General features: G+C 30.1%; 1 protein-coding gene across 2 annotated transcripts in view; it reads left to right on the top strand.

The window, feature by feature from the left end:
• The window catches only part of LOC119840723 (C-type lectin domain family 4 member F-like), a 63,343-nt gene that overhangs the window by 26,328 nt on the left and 17,845 nt on the right, over nt 1-19,170 (top strand). The window contains exons 2-3 of one of the 2 annotated variants that reach the window (XM_038367441.1): nt 5,353-5,676; nt 12,147-12,203. In XM_038367441.1, coding sequence (XP_038223369.1) covers nt 5,353-5,676; nt 12,147-12,203 — 381 coding nt within the window. The remainder of the gene's footprint in view (nt 1-5,352; nt 5,677-12,146; nt 12,204-19,170) is intronic. The other variant, XM_038367442.1, reaches the window with a different exon arrangement.

Genomic DNA, 19,170 nt, shown 5'->3' on the forward strand with positions numbered 1-19,170 from the left:
GTATATATATGTTTATGTATATGTATATATTGTGATTTTAATTTAATTCTCATCCTGTACCCAAAGGGTGTCTGGTATAGATCGCCGCACGTGTTTAGACCTTCTGTACCATTCCTGTCTTTTTTCATGTGTGTTTGTTGTGTGTATTTTGTGATGGTATAATAAAAATTCAATTCAATAAATATGCTAAGATTTGTTAGTGATTAGCTTCAGGCTACGGATTTGCTCGCGTGGTATCCGATTTATAAATCTAGTAACAGCTATACACGATATTTTCTTGTGTTTGATTTTACGCGACTATTATAAATTTGAAATTAAAAACTTTTTAACGGATTTTAAACGCGAATTATTCATTATATTACTAACCCGACTTTTCTAAACAGCTATACACAATAATGTATTTGTTTAAACTAGAAAAAAATCAAAATGTCAGTTATTAATAACGTTTACTGCGTTTACGGCCGCTTACTGCCACTTATATAATCGCCATAATGAAATAAAGTAATAATAAACCACGCCAATTAATAATCATAAATTCAAACAGGATCAATCTTTAATTAATAATCACAGAGTAACAAAAAAGCGCTTCTGAATTACACGTCTTCTCTCGATTCGTTCTTCTTTTTATTTTAAATTGATGTTTATTGGCAAATCTAATACTCATATGCATAAATAATACATCTTGGAATTGGAAATAATTCTAATTATATCCTATATTAAACATCATAGATATTAAGTCCATCCAATTAGTGTAGTCCGGAAAGACGTTTTTGTCTGAATCGAGTTTCTGGATGTGCCTATTATCAGACTTTACACTAATATTATAAATGTGAAAGTTTGAAGGAATTTTGATGAAATTTGGTATACAGACAGGGCATGAGCTTACTTGGGTGATAGGATATTTTTTATCCCGATTAAATACTCTTTTGGGATAAAACAGGAATCTTGATATCCGGCCTGGGCCGGGACGAGCGTCTAGTAAGGAATCACAATAATAAACCACAATCAACGAAAATAATTCTTGAACCAAAATAATAAATATAATTTAAAATTAGTTAAATTCATTAGATAAAACGGAAATTACGTGCATCGATTTTTATTTTATCTATGCCATCAAGATCTTAACAGAATGTTAACCTTTTTTAAGATTAATCCATTCCATTAAAATTTATAGTGTATTTAATCGAATGCAATGTCCAAATGGTAAATAACATGCACATATAAAAGCTTTAACTTGACCCAGTAACCAAAGCTTTGTCGTTATTTCAATGAATGAATTGAGTTGTTCTTCAGTCGATTATAATGAAACATGGCCGACGTAAATCTAATGTCAATTGTTCTATTTAATATACAAATCGATTTTATTGAATTGAAACTATAGAGTTCACTTATAGCTCACAATTTGAGATACATTTAATAAAAGTACACTTTTCGATTTATGATCAATATCAATATTTGCGAGAATTTAATTCATTTACAAATATTCAAAACTACACGCATTTATTTATGATGAAGCAAAATATGTTTTACAAGTTAATTTAAATGAACTCTGCACCTACTTCCATAAATATAGTATCTCGTATTAATCTATAGTGATATCGTCTTTAGGTGTTATCCGAAAGATTTAGAATTGGTAAAGACTAAAAACATTAAAATACACTTTCAGAAACACCATCCATTTTAACAATGAATTATCACGAAATAAAACATTGGATTGACGTTGACAGGGTAATTGAGTTGTAAATTGCATGCGATGTTTAAGTAAATAACTGAAATAAAATAATAATGAGTCGTTTACAATATGTAAAATAAGATGTATCATAAATTTAGTATAAGAAGAGATAATGAATGGCTCATTACGATACGTCGATTTTTGGTATCATGTAATATTTGTAGCTATATTTAAGGCTAAATGTTCTTCATTTGTATTTTTAGTTTAATATATATGTGTGATGAATTCATACATTTGTAACACCTTTGAAAGAATTTAATTTGCTGATCGATGTTTTCTAACTTAACATTTATAAATTTATATACTTACCTACGGTGTGTGAAAAATCTTAGCTCGTCATGTTAATTAGTTATTAATAATGTAAATTTGTTTTTTGATACTAAGTGTTTCTATTAACATATATAAAAATGTTTTTGTAAAAATATAATTAATTAATATGCATCAATATATAAACTACTTTGGTGCATCTTATGCAAATGCAGATTTATATATTGATACTCGAGTGCTTTTAAAAAGCAATTCACACATTTAAATGTCATTGTTTATAACATGGTAAAATAATAAATTAATAATAATCAGTGTCTATTGAAACAATCGTCTGGAAAGTGGCGTATTTGCCATAACGATTTAAACTATAAATCTAATGAACTTAGACTGTACTATCTAATATAAAGCAGGCTGCAAGTTTTCAAACGGCTTTAGGTATATTTAGTAACTAGAAAATCGTGGTCCTTGCAGTCTATACTAAAACAAGAGAAGACACATAGTCTTCTGAGGTCCACGATCTACCAAACTGACTTCATCATCAGCCGTATATATGTACCCTCTGCAGAAGCACGGGCCTATAAGGGTTCTCCACGTTGGCCAAGTGTGGAGTAGCAGATGTCACATGTTGTCGCACTTTTGATTCATGGACAAGTCGGTTTCTTTACGATGTTACCTTAACCGTTTCCAATGATGATGTGGGTAATATGCAAATAATTTAAGAAATCATTTTATTTCTTCAACCCTCATCCAGTCTCGAACCTCCGAATTTTCTAACGAATTCCGAGATTCTAACCAAGGAGCCACCAATATTCCTATTCTCTTATATCCATGCTCGCTATTGATGCACTATTTGGTTGATGTTATTATATATGGTCATTTTTTGGTCCTATGACATGCTAGTTATATCATAACATTTCGCCTTCACGTATCTATTTCAATTTAAATTTTTATACGCTCGTCTGGTATTCTTTCTCTTTATAAAGATTTGTTAAGTCGTTCGGAAGTGGTATTAAGAAAAAATATTTTTAATCACATTAATTAATTTATGTTTGCGGTAACATAAATAATGATAAATGAATACATAGGAACTCTATAGCATACAAATACGCGTGTGTCAATTAATTATATTTAAAGGCATTTAAAAGCATACATTATCTCTGTGGTTTGTACTGTGGTATGTAACAATATCATGGATAACGCTACTTAAAGCAGTAATAATCAATTCGAAGGAATTTTATTTTCTTTATCTGAAAATACAACCAATTATTGGGTGTACTATCTTCATAAAATTATTATCTTTATGAAATATAAAATTATGGGCAAGAATCACATAAACAAATCGTGCCCATAACAGCATATTACCATGTAGCACTAAATTCTACAATAGTCTTTAATCAACAGAGGCATAGCCGAAAACGGCAAACTGACGCCGCATTGCTTAATTCCTACGCAAGGCGAATACTTTTTGTGAGTAAAATTTTGCAACAAACGTTATATCACTGTATAAAAACCACATTACAATCGTATCATCTTCCAAAATTACGTAGTAACATTATTTATCGAAGGTTCACGTAATAAATTTAATTTATTCCAAGTTTGTATGCAGTTATTTCAAAAATTAACCGTTTATTGTACATAAGTTAAAGATTCTTTATTTTATGGCACGTTTCTTCATCGATTTTTTCTTGTTTCGTATGACTCTCACGATCATAAAGAGTAATGGTTAATTCAACAGCTTAATTGGAATGTTTTCGGTTACTGGTGTTGCATTTTACGTTTTATAAATACCAACATAATTTAAAACCAGAATTACCTACAGTACTTCTGAAGCGTCATAACTACGATGGGAAAATTATAAATGATGAAATGAAATTATTGTCGTTATGTTTCGATAAAGTACCTACAGGCAACCTGACTGAGCGTCGTGAAAGATTAGGTAATAATTAAGAGTAGCTACTTCAATTTAAATAGAGATTCAAATACAGCTCATATAAACCTACTGTTTTAGGCGGTCATTAGGCTTTCTTTTAACAATCAGTCTACCTACAACTATCTACTACCCATTCATATCTTTCGGTTATTTTGAAAGGCGTAATTATTGTTTGTTACAAATAAAAGAATTCCATTGTGCAACTCGGCAGCGAACTACAACAAAAGCATAACAAATAATTGATTATTATCGGATTTCTGATATCATTACAAAGCTTACACATTGAAAGCGATTTGTGTATCGACGATGATTTATCTTAATTGTTATCAAATCTAGCTTTCTTTTGTTATTTCTAAATATTTTAACCTTATCTGGTATTTTTATGTGTTTTACGCGAATGATCAGACAAAACTATAGAACCTTTTATTATACGCTAGTGACTAACATTAATTCCTCTATTTTTATTTTATTTCTTGTAACAGTATTATGTAGTATACTTAGGTAACAATTTATACCTAAAAGCCTTACCACACTGAATTAAAACATACATCTCCAAGACAAGATTAAAATCTATTTACACATCCATAAATTGTTTAATTACATCCATATTTACTCTCAACAAACAGTAATTAAGTCAATTTCTGTCTGAATGCCGCCTTGAACTCGTCAAGGATGCTTTAAACAAAGCAAATGAGCTACTTTTTGGATTTATCGCATCCTTTTAACGCCAGCCCTGCGATTATTAAGTACTCGACTTCCTTACATTCATGGAAGTTTGTGGAGATAAGAGTATTGTTCTTGTTATGGTTAATAGCACAGAAGCGTACTTCAATATTTATGCTAATACACGCGAAGAAGATTACACATAGATAGTTCAGCATGCGAAGGCATGATGTGAATATTTTAGAATTTATTTTTCTGTATCGATAATTTGGGATAAGATTATAATATTGGAAATATCTCGAAACATTTACTTGTTATTAAAGCGAAGTACACACAAAATATTCAATGCGTGGGATTTGAATAAAAATACATTTTGTATCATTAGGTTATATACTAAAGTATAATTCCTAATGAGTCATTATTTATTCAGCATTTATAATTTAGTTTTATAAATTAAGTTACATATTTGTTTTTACTAAACGACCTATTAGATTATTTCAGTTATCTCAGATTCCCCTTATCAATTATTTAAATATTATATTATTTTATAATCACGTATCAAAATCGGTTCTGAGACTCAAGTTCTGAATATACATTCCGTTACCTTTACTGTTAAAGCCCTTCCATTACTGGACAATCCCAAAGAGAACGGGGAACCAGATAAAAATGACGTCTATATCGATTCAAATTCAATTTTCCTATTTCCTATTATTGGTCTAACGCGCGGTCATTTTTATCTGACATTCTCCTTTCTCCGCAGATTTCCAAGAGCTGGCGCGACAGAACAAAATCACTACGCAGATACTGGAAGCTTTTATACAGAAGAAATTGGGACTAGCGAGCCCCAATTACAGGGCACCATCAATATTCGACATTTTACCTGGGAAGAAACCAGAAGACCGACCTATAAGGCAGTCGATGCACGATCGTTTGAAAGAACCTGCACCTGAGGATACGGATAATGATGGAAGTCAAGATATGAATGATGAAGTGGAACAAGAGGTTGTTGAGGTTCCAGAGTATACAGACTTTGACGCTTTACAAAGCGTGGAGAGCGAGCAGATTGATTCAATATACTCGGAAGGTAAACAAATGAACAATTCGATTTATTACATGGTTATACGATAAGTTATAGTATTATGTTATCTGTGGTTATAGTTACTTGGTTACAAATTTGTTTTACAAAGTAATTTATTATCATTTATGATGACCCACAAAATACATTAACCATATGTAAGTGGTACCCTCGAATGTTATATGTATAAAATATATTCCAAAATATGAATAAGCTGTAGTGAACCATTTTAGTATCAATAAAAATGCTTTAAAAGTTTACATCGGACAAAGGAGTACTTATTTCTAACGTAATCATTAGTTTAGCGTAAAATTCATTTAAACTGTTTACTTATAAATATTGGTTTTGCTCCAAATGGGAAACGCAAATAATGCGTAAAGTTTCGCAGCACCATTGCCACGCTAGTACAAACGGAGAAGGCATTGACTCATATTACTATAGGAAAACACATTACACACTACGAAAAATTGCGAAAGCGCTGTTAATTTAATTACCAGCTAGGTGCTTAGTCCATTGGTATATTTACGTGACACAGTGAGCATACTGTTTGTCTTTAAATATTAATATTTTACTACTTAATCCGTGTGGTACGATATTAGATTGTAGTGAAACTAGTAATTGCTCGCAGCTTCGCAAAACTTTCATTCCCTTGGTTAAAGAATTTATAAAATCCTTCCTTAGCGCATGCCTACATTAAAGTAGCCTTCTGTATCGCAAATTTCAGCCCGTTCTGTGCAGTATTTTGGCGTGTGTTGTTAGATCACTCAGTTACCTTTGCGTTTTATATAGAACTAGCTTTTGTCTGCGGCTTCGCACGCGTTTAATGCAGAGTAGTTTAATAGATGTTATACATATAAACCTCAACAAAATCCGTTGCGTAGTTTTAAAGATTTAAGCATACACAGTGACAAAGGGACAGAGAAAGCGACTCTGTTTTATACTATGTTGTGATTACTTGCTAATGTTTTCTGCGTTGTAATCTTTTGTATGGATATTTGAATATCCTGTAATACTTTTGTAAAAGCACGTAAAAGAACCTTCACTAGGTTCGCACTATTACTAAGAGAACTTAGTACATTATAAATGTTGACGCACTTGTATTGTTAGTCTGTTCAAAATATCTGTTCAACTTTATTAAACACATAAAAAATTGGATATGCCAGAACGGTCAGCATATCAAATTAAACGAGTCCTGTTTTATAAAGAAAATGCATAAAGCGTTATAGTCACTAGACCTAACTGGTTTGGTTCATCCAGGACTTTTTATAGAATAGTTTTATATCGTGTCGTCGCAAAAAGTTGTGCTTGCAAGGTCAATGTTAATGACCTTGCAAGCACAAATGAACTGTATCTTGGATAAAAGAAAACTGGGTTTAACAGAAATAAATACACGTAAAAGTTGATACTTGATACTTTTAGAAAACTTTGCTTGTACGAAAATGTAAATATATATATATATATATTCTTTTTTTTTTTTCTATGATGTCATCCACTTATACCATAATTATAATTATATATTATAGATCGTCTCTGTAAGTGATTCCTCTGTGTGAGTATATTATTGTCTTATTCCCGCGGCTTAAAAAATCAGACCAGCCGTTCTCGAGTTTTAGCGAGATTATCGAACAGCAATTGATTTTTATATATAAAAAATAGCTTATAGAAGATTGAAGAATGATTTCAGTGTTAGCCCAGTATATATACATAACTCATATCAAACTGATACGTATGAAATGCCGATAAGCTTTTGCAAATAAATGTTTATGAGCGAGATTCTTTACATGATCATGATTGATTTTACAACACCAGTAATCAACAATCTGCATATTATAATGCTCTAACAATAAAAGATATGGTCATTAGCAGCATTTATTTCCGCATTCGTTTTAAAGACTTTATTTACTCATAAAAATATTCGCATTATTTATAAGTATGGTGCATCTGTGTCATGCGTTTATTTGCCTTTAAGAGGCAAATGCACCTGGAATATTCTGACCCGACAAGGGGGGACGCCCTTTAGCTACCAGGGTGAACCCTCAGTTCACCCACGCGTCCGTGCTAAGATGTAGTAGCCCTTCAGGCTAGCATCGAGAATCACCACAAAAAAGAAATATTCGGAATATACTTGAATCAATATTAATCAACATAGGTACATTTTGGTTGACCTCACCACATCCCTACAGTTTCATTTGCTACTTCATTGCATGCATTACGATGTTTTTGTTGTATACGCACTACTGTTTTATGTCACAGGTGACGAAAAATTTATAATGTATGTCTTATTTATGATCCTAAAGATTTTATACAATTAAATTATACATAACTCGAACTCGCGGCGACACTCGCTTGGAACCCTCTATACCAAAATACCAAGTCTAGTACCAAATACGATTCTGATCCGATCAGCTGTTTTTGCGCGAAAGGGTATCAAACATACATCCATATATAGCGGGGAAGTCTATTTTACATTGAATTCTTAGTCTATCTTTGCATTGCATTCTAATTTAAATTTCGTTTGTATTTCGAAACTAATTGTTCTTTTAAAATACTTATCTTAATTCTTAACTTACTTCTGTGTAGGTAAGACAGACCATTTGCTTACGAAAACAGGAACAAATTTACCCTTGTGAAGTGTAGCTGATTTATTATTTTTTTATGCTGCAAATAATAATGGAGGAGGTTTTAAATAAAATAAACGTGATTTTAATAAGAATCTGGCCTTACATCAAAGTACGCGAAATGATGTGAATTGATATTGGTTGTTTGTTAGTACAGAAAAATATTAGTATACACCATGTAGGTGTTAACCTTTCAACTTTAATGCATCAAGATTATACGATGTATTTATAATGTATTGATAGGATCCAAATGTTATATTTATTATTCAAATGACATTAAATCAATGTTAAGGTATAATTATCAAATAGCTATTAACGTGATTATTAAAGTAACATCATCTGGATTTCAAATAGCCTTGACATAATGTCATAGTACCCATAAATCAAGATTATTATTCGAGATATGAATACTTTTAAATGTCAGAAGTTTATGGTGATTTATGCTTCTTAAGTAGATCAAATAACCTTAATACAGCGGAAACGATTGAGTACTGATATTGTTTTTTTTTTTTTTGTTTACTTCAAATTAATAATTGATCTTCGTACGGAAGAATAAAAGTTAATTTATATCTGTTTATCTCAAAAGGAACTTCTGAAATTATGGAATATAAAGAAATATAGAATATAATGAAATAGAATATAACGAAATATAAAGAACTACACTTCAATATGTATTATATAAGTCACCGTAAAACTGTAATAAGCGTTAGATTTTAATCTTACTCGTGAGCTTTTATTTAAGTAAATACATTAATACCATATAAAATAGTTTAAAAATGTTACGAAGTGGTAAAAGATTATGCGTTTAAATTCACAAATTTTAAACTCATAACTTACTATAAAATTAATATTAATCATTATTAGCCGAATTTGCAATGCATCGACGAGGCTGCTAAATTATACAAAACTAATTCCAGCAAATCAAACTGGGTCAAGTCAAGTGTCAAGAACTCATAAAATATTTAAGAAAATCGTATAAATAAGGATTTGATGCGCTTGCATTGCATTAAATCAGAAGCCCAATTTGACTTTTACTGGCAATAATTTATATGATTTTGTAGCAATACCAAATACGAATATTTCAAGTAAATCTCATATCATTTTATTACATAATTATTATTCTTTTGGCATTGTGTTGTAATGTAAAATCTGAATACTTTTCATCAAAAATCATTCCAATAAAGCATAAAAATTAAGATCACTAATGTATACATACAAAACGGAAGAATGTCCTCCATGAGATTCCAACCCCAATACTGTATATAGTCATAATAGCTATTGCCCGCTTACTTAATAAATTTTCACGGTACAAACTTTCACCCCCCTATTTTATCATCTTGGGAGTATAATTTATCAAAATCCTTTCTTAGCAAATGCCTACGTCATAACATCTATCTGCATTCCAAATTTCGACCCGACCCATCCAGTGGCTTGGGCTGTGCGTTGATAGATCACTATGCCAGTCAGTTACCTTTGAGTTTATATATTTGGATTGTTTTAGTTATTGAACTTGTCATTCGAATGGCTCGGACTTGCACGTATTTCTATAAAACTTTTTACACAAAGGTGCATAGTATTAGGAAAAAAGGATATGTATAATGTATCACCGATATACGTAGACACAACACTCAAAGACATAGGTAGGTGAAGACGATCCATTGCCTTAATATATATGCTTATGCGTTTATTTATGTGGCTAACAGCAGCTGTAATGTATGCATGTACGCTTGCCATCTGACTACACATCTTGCAACCGGCTCATTTGCCGTTTTTCTACAAAAACTCACTCAACTTTTCAATATTACCCAAATAACACTATACCTATCCAAGCACTTGATGGATATGTTTACATATAATTCGTATAAATAACTCAATCGTGTGATAAAATTATAAAATAAAGATGCACTTAACAAGCCACTCAAGTGCGCTTTTATACTCGTATACCGACATCAATATTCGCTTGTTAATCTGATGACACCTTGAAGTCATATCAGGTGATCGCACTTTAACACAAGAGCGAGTGAAGTTGAGTGTGTTTAAAGTTTTATGTTATTTTTAGCATATTAGGAGCTTTAAACGTATTTTTTATCTTTAAACTATCTTATGATTATGCTCGACGAAGCCTCAAAAACAAAGGAGGTTCTTGATTTGACTGTATTTTTTACGACTTTATGACTCGATAATTCCGTGGCTTTCAACCGAACGTGATTCTTTTTGTGATTGATAGGATATTGTTGTCATTTAATACATTTATAGAAATTGGAGTGTTACCTCTCCCGGGGACGTCGGTGGTTTTTTTTGTATAAATTAATTATTTAAGATAAGGCTAAATTCGTAATATAGTGGTTGAGCATTTTTAAATTTTGGAGAAATTTGTTATATAATTATAAATTTTGTATTTATTCACAAAGTAGCAATCTTTATATAACATATATTTCATATTTGATTTACGTAGAACTTAAAATATGGGAAGTAGAAAAATGGAATAATTAGGTAATTAACGATTTATAAAATAAACCAGTGGTCCTTAAATATATCACTAAAATATAAAAAATAAAGGTTTTAATTTACATAATCGAATCGTGAAGAATAATTAGTCCACTATAAATCGGTTTAATTATTATGAATACTTAATTGATACACTAGTAAAGTTCCATTTTATAAAATTAAAATGAATGTCATCAAATCTTTTTTAGTTTATTTAGACTCACACAATTTATAAGATGAGTATAATATTTAAATAAATGTTTTACTTAGTCTAGTTAATGCATCCATTTGCATCGTAAAATAATAAACAAAATTCAAGATTTGTCTATTACGATATGTCAATAATATTTTTTTTGAGAAATCTTGTCGGAGGCACTTAAATAAACATTTTGATTGTGAATTCATTTTATAACGACAAACTTATGTATAATGCTCTTACGGTGGATGTTTTTAAATTAACTGTGGGACAGTTAGAGAACAACTTAAAAGTAGTAAAATACATCTGAATAAAATAACTCAAAACTCTTTAAGCTTTATAACAGATTCGCCTAGTTTGCGCCATGTCAGTTTCTTTAATATCAGCTTAACTGTTATAGGCCACAATCTCCAGATTAGCAACAATGTTGGTATCCTTCAACTTTCTATTTCCTTAGTTCTTTTGATGTAACCCTTTATGAGAATTTAATATTAAAAAAAATTATCTATCTTCAATAAAAGAGGAGGGCGTAACAAATGTTGAGTGTTTGTGATGTCATACTATATTTAAATAAATAAGTAGGTACATAGTGTGAATCTTTTTTATAATGTTTTTATGTCCGATTGTTGAAATAAATAAGCTCCGTAGTTCTGGATACAATATTTACCTGATCTAGGCACTATATTACATCTTTTCAAAATATAATTTTAGCAAATTTGGGCATTTAGCATTATTTAGTTATTTCTATACCTATATTATACAGACTAGTTACTAAGATTAAGATAAATTATTTAGATTTAAAAATTATGCTCTTTAAATATTCAGAATAAAATATGAATTATATTTATTTGTCATTACTCATTACATTTATGCTAGTTAATTTAAGAAAGATAGTTTTATTTGCAAATTTTTCAACTAGTAGCACATTTTAACTATTATCTTATGTAGCACCCAATCCCTTGGAATACATTCGTGTTTAGCACACACGGATGGAAAGAAAAAAAAATAAAAATCATTTATTGAACAAATCATATATCACATACAACATGAAACCCACACTCCTAATATAGCTTTCGTTGTGTTTCGCTGTTTCTTCTAGAGAAGAAGGTTCTACATTTTTGGTGCAACAATGAAGTCATCTGTATCATTTAATTCAAGGTTATGTTTTATTGTTTCAGGTAGGAGTAAAAAGTATTCCAGCCAATCGCTAGATGCAGATTTGGAACCTAGCTATCGTAAGCAAACGATTGAGGTTTCTTATTTATACAAGCTTATACAGTTTTTACGATCGTTAACATCAAAATCTAGAGAAACATCCAAAAATCCAGACTAACTGACTTTGATATTTTTTATTATATATATTTATTTTTTATCTTTATAGTACCTATTAGTTTTAAATTATTATTAAACGCTTAAATATATAAATTATAATCGTCATAAATGATCGACATCCTGTTTTTGATCGTCAAATGAAACATATAAATTTAATTTGAAAATTCGATCTATTAATGACTGATTAAAAATTAATGTCAAAAGTCGCAATTAATGATGCTTCAAGGAAGCGACATTATGGTCACAGATAATTATTTTGCGTGGTGTATTGATTTATTATGCTAATATATATCACAATCCGATGCTCCAAATTTATACTGAGATTTATAACCATAAAATATATAGGTGTTTACTGTGGCATTTTTTGAACTTTAACATACTTTAAGTAATCCTTAACGCATATTCAATATATTTACTTAATTAATTAAATTTATGTTAGGAACTGAATACATGAAAAGTCATTCAAATATCGATGAGTCGTGTTTCACCTTCTATATGATTAGGGAATAATAAAATACAAGAATGCCATAGCGAATGCTAAACCAGTTGAAATAATGTGTGGTCAACGTACGTTTGCAATTCCTTAAACAGGAATGACTTGGCAATAAAATGGAATTATTAAATAGTATAGCTTGAATCGCACTAATGTTTTTTTATCCCCATAAAGAAAACAGAATATAATTAAAATAAAAATGTCGTTTGATTTATCAACTGGAATAATGTTTAGAGTTAATAAATTTTATAAAATATATATCTAGCCATAGACAATACATAGTTAGGTAGGCACAGATAAAAAATTATACATACTCAAATTTTGTATTTACCAATTTTTCAGATTTCCATTAAAAAAAGCCAAGTATGAAGTTATTCTTAATTCAAATTTTGCACAGATTAAAAATATGAGCATTCGGTCGTTACACAGACGTGACATTTGAACCGGCCAGCTAGCATCAAGGCTGTCGCTTCACGCAATCTGCACATATCTGATTGCACTGAATTAGCCCTTACTACTTATTCTTGTGTAATTTTATAGTAATTGCTTCTCTATGAAAATCGTAATTTCGAAATCAATTTGATTTTACATCCTCTAGATATTGCAATTCTGAACGACTACCTGTATTTTTAAGTAAAATCTTATGTTGACAACAAAGTAGGTCATAGGTCTAATATCAAAGATTTTATTAATTTTAAGATCTTGGAAAGTATTATAATTGCGTAATTTAATAACATTTTATTTCCAATTTCTTTCAATTTGTATATTAAGCGCAATAATAAAAACTTTAGAACGTAAATACTACTTTAGAATATAAATCGAAAAGCCAGTATTATAACATCGAATGTAATTAGAATAAAAATGTCATTAGCTACATCACAAAGGATATGTACATTACTGTACATGATTGATTTTGATATAATTATATTATTATTAGCATATTTCGACATCCAAGATTATACCTTGAAATGAATCAAATCACAGGAGATTTGTTATTAAACTTCAATCGTTCATCAATCCTTATCTGTACGCTTATATGGATAAACTAGCTTTGCCCCGCGGCTTCGCCTACGTCATACATGATGTAATAGCTTTCCTCAATAAATATGAAACATATCAATATAACACTGAAAAAATGTTCCACATCGAACCAATAATTTCTGAAATTAGCGCGCAAAAGCTGACAAACTGTACAATTTATAGCATAAAAAAATATAGATATGAATCATACTATACAAACGTCATTAATACAAATAGTTTATACCATTTTAAGGTTTCCATTGTTTTTATATAAAAAAAAATTATTGGTAAAAAATTGTCCGTCTCCTGCACTAAGTTTTCATTATTTGATGAAATACCTACAGCAAAAACAAGAACTAATTATTTCACAAGACACCATTACCATTATCATTAAAAATTATACTTACAGGCGATAGTTATACCTGCTCCATAAAGCAGTGTATGTAAAAATAAACCGCTGATAAATTATCCACTATAGTCCATGTAAGAATAGTACGGACAAATAAAATAGTCGAATTAAAACAACTAGTAGGCCTTGCCCTTTAACGTTCGTTTACTTTGCATTATGGAGCATTGATCTACTATAACAAGTTTTACGCACATACAGTATGTATTCATATAATAGTACCATCAACTTTAGCGTCAGTCATAAATGGCCTCTATAAATCAACATGAATGGTTAAATTGTGTAGAAGTAAAACAAAAGAAAGCAGTGGTGGCTCAGTGGTGAGAACCTCGGACTTCAATATCGATAAGTCAGGGTTTGAGGCCGGACAAGCGTGCAGGAAATAAATTGATTTTTGAATTTATCTGCACATGTGAATAACATCACTGCTTAACACGGTGAAGGAAAACATCGTGAGGAAACCCTCATGTCCAAGAATCAAAAGTTCGACGATATGTGACATCCAACACGCACTTGGCCAGCGTGGTGGATTATGGCCTGAACTCTCATAGGAGGAGGTAGTGGTAACATATATGGGCTGATGGTGATGATGATGAAAACCAAATTGGGAAGGAAATCTTAACGAAATTAAATATAACCCATGCTAAGGTTTATGGTTTGACGCCGAGTTGCGGAAAGGTTCCCGTACTGTTATAATTTTTGTGATGAAAAATATTTTAAGAATGTTTGTTATTAGAAAGTTATAATTACCTGTAAGTTATAATCAGCTAATAACCACCTAATAATATAACTATATTATAATCACCTAATAATATAACTATCATATGCTACTTACTTATAGTTTAAAAAAAAAAGTTTTTATAAAAATGACATTATATGTTTTGGTTTTACTATAAATTCCCATCATCATCATCAAGATGAAAAACATAATGCGTGCACTTAATTCCCCTATTTTTCTCATTTAATCATACTAATTATAATGTTTATAAAAATAAATAGGGTAGCTTCAAATGTTGAAATGTCAATTGTAATAAGCGCATGCTTATGAAAAACTTTATATTAAAAACCTCCTAATCGCCATTATTAATCGAAGTTTCAATTATTTTATACATTTTGTAACAACAATCAAATTGCTAACCATTTCCCTTGCTGTGTACCCAATAATTGTGCCAATAAAATTAAATTGGAATAGTTGTAGGTGGTTAGTGTGCTAAATCTAGATTTTGCTATATTGCGCTGTATCTAGGTACATAGGTATTTCCCGCTTGATCCACTTTCTATTACTTTCCCATTGTAATGCAGACATGTTTTACTACTATTGTTGGATAACACCAATTTGATAAAGATTATAATTACTGGTTATGTTTAAAATCGAAATAATATGTTTTCTTATATATTCGCTAATCACCAGCAACTGGTCCGATTTGAAAAATTCACTCAGTGTTAGATAGCCCATTTATGGGCTGTACCACGGGCGAAGCTGGGGCGAGCCGCTAGTATTAAATAAAATATACAATCATAATTGTATCGGCTAACTGGAACAGAAATATTTTGCAATTGAATTCAACATACGCTATATAAACGATGTGAAACAATATAATATGAGTTCAAAGAGCTTTAGAAGTATCTTCCTCGGTAGATTAACACTCAAACGCCAAAACAGATTCATACTAGTTACTATTATTATATGATATTAAAAATGTGTGCTATAATTTAGTATGAAGAAAACAAATCAGCTCATCTTATTGCTAAGGAACTCATAATAAGCATCTATCAATAGGTACTAGGAATGTTATTGAGCAATAATTCACTTACCACACTCGTAAAACCACAAGCACAGTGTAAGAAGGTAAATCAGTGTATTATTATTCGTTATTGATGTAATTTAATGTGCCCTCGTAATCATCTATCCCACGTCGTATGATCTATAATAATTTAAAGGATTTTATTGGAACGATCCTTTCAAAACTTAATGGAATTCGTTTTATTTATCTCTCTTCTGTTCCGACAAAGACCATAAATGGTCGTGTAAATGTTCAATCTGATATTTGATAGGTAAGAGGTTAAGTTCAGGACGAATATTTCAGTCAATAACTTGGATTCTTTGTCTTGTATCGATAAATTCACCTTAAGATAAAATTAATTGTTACGTCTCGCGTTTCATGTAGGCATGCGTAAGTGTATTGAAAATGCTGGAAGGTTTAAGGAAACCAAAACCTAATAAATTCACCTGCAACATTAAGAAGCATTTCTTTTATGTAAATGCCCAGAAATGAAATATTTTATGGACTTACGATATAAGTACATTTTTATTGGGAGCGAAGTCTTACTTCCTTGATTGTAAAGTGCTTGTACATGATATAAATGGCTACTTTACTTGCGTTCGAGGTTGAATTTTGGATCGTAATAGAATAATATTTTATTCATGTTCTAATTGACAACCCCTCTAAAAACTTACGTTTTGATTCTAAGTAAAAATAGAATAAATGTAGGAAATATTTTCTATCATATGTGTGAATATAAATATAATTTTAAACTTTAAACTTTGAACTTATCAACTTATTGAATTAAGGTAAATAGGAACTATAATAAGAAAACATACACTAGAGGCTCTCTGAAAACTCGTCTTGATACAAGTGTCTATCAGAAAGTTCTATACGAGAAACATCTCTTTAAACAAACTGAACTAAGAACAAAGAACATAGTCATAAATTCATAATTGTTGCCAAACGCCAAACTAATCCCACGTTAGGATAAAAGTTTAAATTGCATTTTCACGGTCACGCCCCCTCAAATCAAATCAAACGAATAGGTAAATATACTGAGTCAAACCTTGTAAAGGTCAGCAATGGACATTTGGTAAGCCTGGTTTGCGACATCTTCAGTGGTAACAACACGCTTGACCGCAAAGAATGCGGCTTTCAATCTGAAGGTTACATAAAGCTTGCTTATTTTATCATAGGAGGTGCTTAGTAGAAGTAAAACGCTCGAGACGAACGCGTGTTTCGAATGCGCGCGCGCGACATCTAAAACATTTTTAGTGCTGGCAAGTTTTTGGGTGACTCATGAGGTTGACTGTGCATTTATATTACTCTGTTTCATTTTTATTATATTTTTTATCTGTAAGTGTCTTATATATCGCCATCATTGATTAAGAATACCATAATTTTTCTTATTTCAAAAAGTTTGACGTTTCTTCCCGCCAAGGAGTGACCTTGACATAAAAGTGACAGGACTCAAGCGATCAAATATTTCTTGACATAACAGCAACCCGCGGTTAAAACAGGTTTCATACATAAGTGAAACCTCCACAATTTCTATTCACTTTTACTATCTTTACTACGTGTTTTATAACGTTCGCTTAGTTTGTTAACTGGATGTTATATCTTAAAATTGTGATATAATATTATACACAAAAGGAATAATACATTTTCAAATCATTTTTTTTATAATTCCTACCATCCTATGCAAAGTAATCGTCGTCTTCCTACTCAATTATCTTATTAAATTATATATCCCAATAAATATTACAATTTAAAAAAGTACTTTTAATGATATGATTTATTCCTTCGCATTTAATTTTATTAAAATTTCATATATTAAACCTCACCTTTCTGACCGACCTAATTCCTTTTGGAACTATATCTTTTCAAATATTTATCTGAGTAACGTTTCCACCGCTTATGTATGACACTGGCACAAAAAGGTTAAAAAATGTATAATAAAAGCATTTATATTTTTTAATGAACGAATTAGCTAACTAGTAACATCCATGTACATTTTCATCATTCTTTGCTTGCATCAACAAGTTAATAACAATGTAACGCAATATTTCATCTAATGATAGAGTAGGTAGAGGATTTTAACTTTAAAATCACTCTCATTATCTATACTTTATAAATTCAAATTATATTGCCTGTACGTTCAATTTATCCTTTTTAAATCATTTGATGTGAATAGTAATTGTTTCAATTCATATCTTTTTTATTTTATATTAAACGAATTAATATAAAATATAACATTAATATAAAATATCCTCTTGATTAATATATTTCAAAGTGTAACTTTTCAGGTAAATAATAAAGAAAGTATTAGGCATATTATGTGGGTAATCCATATTTATATAATTGATAACTACTTACTTAAACGAATGACTACAATTCCTTTCGAAGTAAAGTTTCTTTTTTTATTCCAAACACATAAAATACATTAAAAAACTAACTAGGTACCTGATAGTCTTCATGCTATAAATAAAACTCATGAAAATATGTAACCTTAAGAGCATAATGTATTCCGAATTTTATATTACCAAAAAACAACAAAAAATAGTTACAAAAAGTTCGATACATCCTAATATAACGAAGTGATAAGGTCAAATTGATTTAAAATCTTCTAAACATTTTTTAATGTTAATTGTAGTAAAAAATATACAAAGAAACATGATTGTTATATTAATCAAAATCACCTTTTTATTTTTTGTAAAACATTCGCATGAAATTGCACCTTTACCTTTTCATGAAAGAACATTAAAAAAACCCCTTGGCTCTAAATGCTTCTACTACTTAAATACGAATTGATATTTATTACTTTTAATGAAAAATAACCAGCCTTATAATATGTGGTCTTATTTAAATTAACTTTCAGATAAAAAATTATCATAAAAATCGGTTCTCACATTATAAAGTTAAAAGGTAACAAACACAAAAAAATACAGTCAAATTGAAAAACTGCTCCGTTTTTTTGAAGTCGGTTTAAAAAAATTGCAATTTCACTTTTTTAATTCTTCCTTATACATTTAAATATTGATTACAGTTCACAGATTACAGTATTTTTTTTCTGAACATAATCTATGTAATAATCCTACAATTTTCTACAATTTGTATTTAATTGATACCTATGACTAAATGTATGTTAGTGAGTTACGTACTTAAATGCAGTTAATCTTTATGTA

This window comes from Zerene cesonia, chromosome 7, assembly GCF_012273895.1.
Source record: "Zerene cesonia ecotype Mississippi chromosome 7, Zerene_cesonia_1.1, whole genome shotgun sequence".
NCBI lineage: Eukaryota > Metazoa > Arthropoda > Insecta > Lepidoptera > Pieridae > Zerene > Zerene cesonia.